The sequence below is a fragment of the Apium graveolens genome, chromosome 6 (assembly GCF_009905375.1).
Source record: "Apium graveolens cultivar Ventura chromosome 6, ASM990537v1, whole genome shotgun sequence".
NCBI classification, from domain to species: domain Eukaryota; kingdom Viridiplantae; phylum Streptophyta; class Magnoliopsida; order Apiales; family Apiaceae; genus Apium; species Apium graveolens.
In genome coordinates, this window is record NC_133652.1 from 50,666,431 (window position 1) to 50,676,142 (window position 9,712).

At 32.9% G+C, this 9,712-nt stretch overlaps 1 protein-coding gene across 1 annotated transcript; it reads left to right on the forward strand.

Moving 5' to 3' along the window:
* Positions 1-4,341: 4,341 nt before the first annotated feature.
* Positions 4,342-5,346, forward strand: LOC141665025 (uncharacterized). Its single transcript, XM_074470981.1, has 3 exons — positions 4,342-4,511; positions 4,788-4,919; positions 5,019-5,346. Exons 1-3 carry the CDS (start codon positions 4,342-4,344, stop codon positions 5,344-5,346), a joined length of 630 nt encoding a protein of 209 aa, XP_074327082.1.
* The last annotated feature ends 4,366 nt before the right edge of the window (positions 5,347-9,712 follow it).

The window sequence follows — 9,712 nt, forward strand, 5'->3', positions numbered from 1 at the left end:
GTCTGACTGTTACAAGTGTTTTATTTTAAAAAAACTTGTATAAGGTAGATTAATACAACGTGTTTTGTCGAAAAACACTTGTTTGAATTGAACAATTAACAATATAAATTTGAAGTACTTGTGATTAATTTTTTTGTTAATTATAAAGTAGATAATTAAACTATTTTGAAATATAAAATTTAAATATTTAATCTGGATGAAAGTGGATTTAATTAGAATTTGTAGTTTTAAAAAAAATTAAAATTAATTGTTTGGAATTGTTTTTTAAATTGTTTACTATTTTTATTGTAATAAATCAGACAACGGTTTATTTGAACATTTTGTTATGCAACATGTTTTTAAATTTGGTAAGAAAGACAACTGTTTTAAGAATTTGACCATTGTCTGATATAGGTGGTATACAATATAGGTAAAACACTTGTCTATGAGGTATCATTTAGACAACACCTAATTTGTATATTGTGCGATTCAAGCTTAAATAACCAATAGAAAAAATACTTGTCTCATTTCCACAACTATTAAACTAGACATTATCTCAATCATTTTCAGACAATGCATTCTAAAACTCATTGTGCAAACTTACTCATTTGCACAACATCACTTTAGAAAGGATTGTCTGTCTCCATCAACTAGACAATGGATTTTAAAGCGTTGTATTAATGCTAAAGCCTTCCCATTCGCACAACACCTTGATTTCGAAAACACTTGTCTGATTTGTTTTACTAGACAACATTTTTTAATTGCTTGTAGTAATCAACGTCAGACAACACCAGTTTTTTGGTTGCAGAAAAACCGTTGTATGAAAAATTTGGGCAACACTTTTTTGGTCGAGTGTTGTCTGATCGGTGTTGTCTGATTGCATTTTTCTTGTAGTGTTTATTCATTGAAAGTGATGTACAATTATTTTTTAGACATCAGTATTTATTCATTGAAAGTGATGTACAATTATTTTTTAGACATCAGTATTTATTCATTAAAAGTATTTAAAAACTGAACTAACGAAACACTTATATTCAGCAACATAAATATCAAGTATATAATTTTATTACAGAATCTTTCAAAACCAAACTATTGTTATATACTAGCTAAGCCATCCCTGCTAACATAAATATCAAGAATAATTTCTTCAACTTCCCTCTATACTGAGTTGATGTCTATCTTATCAGAAGGTGGAAAGGGAGATTCAACCTGCACGATAACAAAAGGGTAAGAGGAAACATAAATTTATAAACTTTACAGCACTACAATCTAATTTTCCAAAAAGCAGTAAGTTTATAGTTCTAATATAGTGAGCTCTAGTATAGTTCTGAAGTACATTACTTTATGATCTATTATAATCATGTATAGTACACTACATTAAGAAAAAAAATCACAAACTTGCAAGTTCAAAAATATCTACCATTTTTACCTCTCCAATACTATTATTTTCCTAGATTTGTTCCAAAATTTAAATGTTTGTAAAAAGTGTTGGAAATTTATACTAATTGTTTAATTTGCCTATGGAAAAAGATCAATTGAGCTGCAAGCAGAACAAAATAGTTGTCAGAATTAGAGAAGAGGAAGACAGAAATAGTTGGACACTAATTGAAGCATGAACATGAACTATATGCTAGAAAAAGATGATTTATATGTACTGATAACTCACATTCTGTACAACCAAACAGATAGACCTTTTTCCCATATAATTCTCCACCTTCGTCGAATGCATTCTGGCCAAAGTAAGAACATTTTAATAATCTTAAGAAAACATAAACTTGAAAACATTAATGGAGGTACAAGTGACTTGAAACTCACCTCAAGACAACTCAAGAGTGGACCTCAATTCCGACAGGGAAAACTTGCTTCCATAAATCTTCATGCAAAACAGTGTACAGCTCACAGTTGGAAACAAAATGATGCAATTGTTCATATATATATATATATCACTTCAAAATTGAAAGTTCACGAGTGATGCCCAGTTCTTTGTTCTTACGCTTCTTGATGATCCTTAAGTGGACGACTTTATTACTGCTTTTGTAGTATTTTAGTTGCTAAGCTCTACCTAATTGCTTAAAATATGTTCCCAATTGTTTGATGATAACCTCTAAAAAGGGAAAAGATGAACTAGAGCATGCTTGATGACAAGTTTTCTTGATCTAAACTTCACTTATCGAAGTGGCATTTTCCTCGTGTTTGACGTGATAATCATCTTTAATTGCCTTAATCACGAAATTAGAAATTATTTTTAGAAATATAAAAAGACAGGAGTGACAGCACTACCAATGAACCTTTCAACACCCCAACCACGACTCAAATCGAAAGGCAGTTCAGAAAGATCTGGCCCAAAGAATGAATCAAAACTTTCCCAAACAGCAAAACTCTATTATTCAACTAGAAAGTATGAAAAACTTTCGGAACAGAGTGCTTAACAAAGACGACCTTAGAAAATAATTACATAATTATATACATATTTCCTTCTCTAGTCTCCTATGCCACAGACAAAATAAATTTTCAATATATATTTACAGAACTAAGGACATTAGGTTTCATGCTGTAAAACTGCCAAACCGTGCAGCTCATCTTAGTGACTATCAAACAAGCATTTGATGTTTTCCATGAAACACATTAATATTATGCATGCTAAACTGTACTAAATCAATCTTCAAAAAGAAAAGTTATGAAAAGGGAAATTTACTGAATCTCGTAAGCAAACCCAAGTTTGTTACTAGAAGAGATAATGTTAGTTGTCATTTACACACCATCTTCAATCGCTTAGCAGACTGCACAAACCCCGATTTGACCTGCAACTCGTCCAATTGCTTCACCAACAACATAAAAATTGTTTAAAATCAATACATATATGTAGTATATTACAGGAACTTTAAAATGCAGAAAGTCAAAAACTAATATACTAAGAGTAGCATTAACTAACAAGTTATTATTTGGTTAGAAAATCAAAGCATACACTATATATCAGTTGTCGGAACAATCTTACGACTGGTCTAAATCCCAACACTCTAAACCCGAGGAGAGTTTTGGGACAATATTTATATTATTTAATATGATAGTTAGCAAGTTCGCAATTTAAAAAGATTATTACAGAAAATGTATAAATTACCATCATCATGAAATGCCTCTGAACTACATCAACCAGTTGCTCTTTGGTTGGGTTGGAGACTGCATCCGCCTAAAATACAAACCGCGATATTTCATATAAGTATACAATCAAAGGATATTCGACCAAGTTCAATAATCAAGTTCTTTATAAAAGCACAAGTTGGATAAAGTAAACACCTTAAAGCTGTAGAGTTTTTGGAATGATTCCAAACCCTTTCCATGAATAACGATTCTTGGCCTTCTTGGTAAGCAGCTGCATATCAATATCAAAATCAGAAAATTCCCCTAAACCAAATAACATAAATGGAAGAAAAGGCTTGGAGCTATATATCTTACACAAATGCTTTCAATAACATTAACAATATCGTAGATCCTTCGCCTCTCAGCACCCAAAATTAAACCAATTACAAAATAAAAAATCAACACGATACTCAATACAATTCACATATAAAAAAGAATTACATAATTCAACACATAAGACCTCTCCAATTAAATTAAAAAATCAAAAAATTATTCTAAATTAATTTAATAAAAATTAAATCGAGAAATAAAATAAAGAAAGGGGGTATTAGGAAGAATACCTAGATGGGCGACAACATCATCAAGTCCAATATTATGACTATCGTCTCAGCCATACAAGCTCTAGAAACTATAATAAAATTAAAAAAATACATGCATATAGAATTAAATTGAGGATGTTGTGTATATAGAGGGAGGCGGGAGAGAGATTACTTTGAGCATAAGAGGCCAAGAGATTTCTGTTTGCGGGAGTAATTGGATTCTCTGGATCCAGAAGAGAGTGAAGATGAATCTTTTGAATTCGATGAAACCAACGCCATTTCACCACCTATAGATCTATTCAAATTCACGAGAGAGAGAGAGAAGGGGGAGAGAAAGATGGTAGAGAGAGAGATGGGAGAGGGAGAGAGATAGAGAGATGTGAGAAAGAGTGAGAACGAGACAATATTTATTTTTAGTTTTTTTTTAAATTTGAGAGGGGGAACCAAAAATTGTCGAAGGAGGGAGTAAAAATTTTGTTAAGGGGGGAAAAGAATTGGGGAGGCCGCGCGTTCAATTTTTAAAACTCAACTTAAGACATCGGTTTTCAAATAAATGATGTCTTATAAATAGAAAGACATCGAATAAACACGGGGTGATGTCTATTATACTTGAGACATCAGTGGCATCAGTGACCGATGTTTAATGTGTGATGTCTATTAACATTTTTCTTGTAGTGACATAACCATGGATTTTATAAAAGGACTTCCCCTTTCGAATGGAAAGAACACAATCCTGGTGGTTGTTGATCGGCTAAGCAAATCATCACATTTTATGACCTTAGCTCACCCCTACCCAGCGAAGATGGTTGCTGAGAAGTTCGTTGAAGGCGTGGTCAAACTTCATGGCATGCCTAGGTTCATTGTTGGTGATAGAGACCCTGTTTTTATCAGTCACTTCTAGCATGATTTTTTTAAGTTGTCTGGTACTCAACTTGAAATGAGCTCGGCCTACCACCCACAAACTGATGGTCAATCAGAGGTTACCGATTGCTACGTTGAAGAATATCTATGTTGTTTTGTCTCCTAACAACCAAAAAAATGGAGTAACTACATTCTGTGGGCAGAATTTTGGTATAATACGGCCTATCATGCATCGACTGGCATGACACAATTTGAGGACCTCTATGACAGGTTGCCCCAATCTATTCTTTGTTATCAAACTGGAACCTCTTTAGTTGATGAAGTCGACAAGACATTGGCCTCTCTTAATGACTTGTTAAAACAACTCAAAGCAAACTTACATGCAACAACCAACCGCATGAAGTAAACGACTAACTCCAAAAGGCGAGATGTCCACTTTGAGGTTGGAGATTTTGTTTATCTTAAGCTGCATCCATATCGCCATCATTCTACTTTTCGCAGGGCCTCACATAAGCTGTCAAGTCGATTTTATGGACCGTATATGGTTGGAGCCAAAATTGGGGCAGTTGCGTATAAGCTCAGACTTTCAACTGGATCGAGAGTCCATCCTGTCTTTTATGTAACGTTACTTAAGAAAAGGACTGGGGATGCTGATGTGAACAATAACGAATTACCTCTTATCACAGATGATGGAGAATTTGTCATGGAACCTGAAGCAATTCTGGATACGAGATGGATGAAGAAAGGGTCCTTTTTGAAGAAGAACAACTTGTCAAATGGAAAAAGTTACCTAGCTGAAGACGCAACTTGGGAAAATGCAAAGAACTAAAGGACAAATTTCTTACTCTGAACCTTGAGGACAGGGTTCCTTTGAAAGGGGAGGTATTGATAAGCCAAGAAGATCTGCACGAGTATCCACCAAATCCCAAGTTCTTTGGTTAAAAATGTAGACATATCCTTGCTGATGATAGGAGAATGAAATTTTAATTAGTGTTAGAAGTCCAGTTATTGTTCCTTATCTTTGTTTCCGTAAGAATAGGTCAAGTAACATATTTTATTTTCACTACAAGAAAAAAGGCTAAATTCGACCGAAAACGGTCGAATTTAGCTTAATTCGATTGCGCGCGGTCGAGTTTAACTAAATTCGACCGATTTTGAATCGGTTGTAATAAAGGGAGTCGAATTTAGAAGTTCGGTCCTATTTAACTAAATTCGACCGAGTAATTACAACCGGATATTTACGACCACTTAAATTTAATCGAAAAAATTCGACCGAGGGCAGTTGAATTTAATTTTTCACCTAAAATTTGAAAATCCCTCCCAAATAATTAAATATTTTTAAAAAATAATTAAAAATCTGGCCCAAACAATAAAATTTTTTAAATTTGTTTTAACTACCGCCAAAATATTAAATTCGACCGTATGCAATCAAAAATAAATTTCAACTATTCTTGGTTGCAACATAAATTTAACCGAATTCGATCAATTTAAACTAATACCGAATTTAAGAAAATATAGCAGAATGCTACTCAATTTCATTTTATAATTTAAATTTAACCAAACTAGAACATCATGGAAGGTATCAATTCAACAATCATATTTCTACATAATATTATCTGCAACTAATACAACACAAATCACAAATGTATAAAAAGACAAGGTCACCAGACATATTTAATAGCTCAAAAAATCAAATAATTATTGATACGATATACTAATATCATCCCTTTTTCCATCCAAGCATTTGCATCCTTCGTATTTACACCACTGCCGCAGCTACACATATAAGGCAAAGACAGATCTAATTACAATTACCCAGATAGATAATTTTATAATTAGAATAAAATAAAACCGCCATAAACCCACCACTTCCTCTATAACAATCGGGAAAAATAATATAAATCAGAGCTGAATCGTCATTAGGCATAATCTCAGAACATCACTCATATGAGAGAAGCCAAGAACTCAATAAATGAGTCTATCTGAATCTCCGACGCTTCTCCGGCCTGGTGAAATCATCGACACTACAAGAAAAAAGTCCATAGACATCGGTTTTTGGCCGATGTCTATGCTGTTTGGCAACCAATATTGATGTCGGTGATGTCTATTCTAAACATCGGCCATAACCCAATGTCTTTACTAGCTTAGACATCATTTCTGGAAAAAAACTGATGTCCATGCATTGTTTTTTTACAAAAAATGTTAGAAATAAATAATTTAATAAATAAATTACACTTATTACAACAGATTAAACATATAATGAGCTATGTTTTTTACCACATAGACATCATATATTTTCTTTTAGGTGATGTAAAATCAGATATTAAACATCGATTTATTCAGTAAAATGCGATGTCTATAGTTGCACATAAACATCAATTATATGCCAAACAAAGTGATGTCTATGTTCAATTTACACTTGAATATGTCTATCTTTGACATCAGTTTTTTTTATCAAAAATGATGTACATTAACTTTTTTGACATCAGTTTTTCTTCTTTAAAAGTGATGTATAATTATTTTTGAGATATCAGTATTTATTCATTAAAAGTGATGTACAATTATTTTTTGACATCAGTATTAATTCATTAAAATACGTGTTTGTATCTCAGTATTTCAGCACTATTTTATTTTTGAAGTTAAATGCTGCAATTGGAAGATCTGAGAATTAATATATATTTGAAATTCTACACTGCCAGTGCAAACTACAAAGATTATTTGATGAAATATTTACAAGATTTTTAGCAAGATCAGATCAACCAAATCAAGAGTCACACTAGTTCCCCATGTTATGATACAAAGTTGTGCGCACTAGTAAGCTGGTTTTGCAACAACTTTACTTTGATGCTTGAGGACTTTGTAATAGAAAAGCTATATCCAGTCCATGACTCCCACTCCGTTATAGTCCCTCCACAGTTGATAAAAGTGAGTAATCTGCGGGTTTCACAATAGCTCTTTGTCTCAGAATATGGAGGTGATCTTGATTTGGAAGCAACTCGACATCATAGTTAAAGAGTAAGATTGTTGTTGCACTTACATTGAGGTTTTCGGGAGCAGGGAAGATCTTTCTTTAAGGACCAAGCAACTCTACAAAATAAACTAAGGTAGTTCATGGCGTGCTTATAAAAACCTAGTAGATATCATATCTATAGAAACTTACGAATTGTTATTTGAAGATGACATGCTGGATACAAGATTCCTGTAAAAGATATAAAAGGAATTTAAAGAAATATTGATATTTAGTTTATAGAGTATATGAAGCAGGAAGAAACCTACATATTAGATGGCTGGCAGTTATATTCAGCTGTCCGTGAAAAATTGTTGTAAGATACATCACTGCAGCCAATACAATTATGAAATTTGTGAATACGATAAACATGGAACTTAATAATTATCCATCCTGGCATGTGGTTTCTCTAAATCTAGATGATATATTGAACTGAAAGCTGTGTAAAGAACTAACAAATTTTCTTTGCTGCCAGAAATCCAACTTGGTATCTCTCCAGTCAATGAATTGTGATTCAGATACCTACATTCGATTATAAGTTGGTGTCACACTTCTGAGTACATTATTTTGCAAATTACATAGAGGCTAAAGTAAACAGGTATAGGAAAGAAGATAAATTATGCAAGTCCAGCTATCCGAGTTAGTTGCATGTGTTCCTGGAAGGTAATAATTTCTTATAAGAAGTATTTGAAACAAATTCACATACAGATATTGTATACTAAGGTCGTTTAAGAGCGCCATTAAATCTGGTATTTGGCCAGTCAATCGATTAAAGCTCAGATCTCTGCAAACAAATAAAATAAAACTCAAAATGATAAAATTTTGATATATTTCCTAGCATACATGTTTCTGCAGGTTTTTGCATTCAACATGGCACATCATACGCTACACAAGCATATAAAGCTAATTTTTAGGACCTAACTGTAAAAGTAGAACAATACTTTTGAAAATCCAGAAGTAACCCTCATAATTTATAATGTTCTTCTTTATATGCATAGACAGAACAGTGTAACTAAATTATTATAAGGAGAGTCTCTGAATGTGCTAATGAATTCTACATAGTAATACTTAAAAATATAGGTCTCTGTTGTGTGCTTGTATCGACTAATGCATCTGTGAAAACATATATAGTACATTGTAATCCCTCACACGCGCATGCACAGACATACATTGTGAGGAACTCCATTACCAGAAATTAGTACCGGATTGAGCAATAATAAAAGTTAGCTTACAGGGTTTTTAGTTGACCAAGTACTCCAAAGTATTCTGGAAGTGCACCATTGATCAACCAATTTCTTAATATCTTGCAAAAGAAAGAAATGTTAACTAATTTTTTCAGGGAAACACATCTACATCAGACAAAATTTATGTACGACTTACAGCACATGCAAGGATTGCATATCTTTTAAATCTGGGATAGTCGAATTTCTTCCGGACAGTTCAGATATCTTCCTATCAACAGAAAGCACAGAAGTAATCAACTGATCTCAAAAGTCCAAACCAAAAATCAACTACAATGAGAGAAAGTCATGAAGGTATTAAACATTGGCTAGATATTTGAGCAGTTCTTACAGTTTTATTAGATTTCTCAGACGGGAGATGCTCAATGGAATTGGACCCTCCAGTCCTATTCCCTGCAAGTCCCTGCACAAAATTTGAAGTTTATTGAGAGGTATATGTAACCGTAGTTTCTAGAATATGTACTAACAACCAAGTAAAACCAAACTGAAGCATAATCGACCAAAATTACTCACAGTCTTGTCATATTTGTCCAGTTTCCAATGAAATCGGGTATCTTCCCAGAGAAATAATTCCCATCTATCCTACTGCAAGGATTAGATAATTTTAAGACTTCGTTAAACTTAGAAATATACAGTATAGATGAAGTAGTACTTACAAATCCTCTAGATTCCTCAGGTTGCCAAATGTTTCTGGTATTATTCCATTTAATTTATTTGCAGAAACAACGCTGTGAAGATTGTTTGCAAGATTTCCATCAATAGATAAATAATGATAGAAGTGTTAAAGCATTATGTAATTATGTTTTAATTATGATAAAAATATGAACACATTATGTAATAGATAAAATCCCTCCATAAAGAACCCTTTAGGCATGTAATTGTAATTCTTACAATCTCCTCAAGCCAATCAAACTTCCAAAGTTTCGAGGAATAGGCCCTTCAAGTAG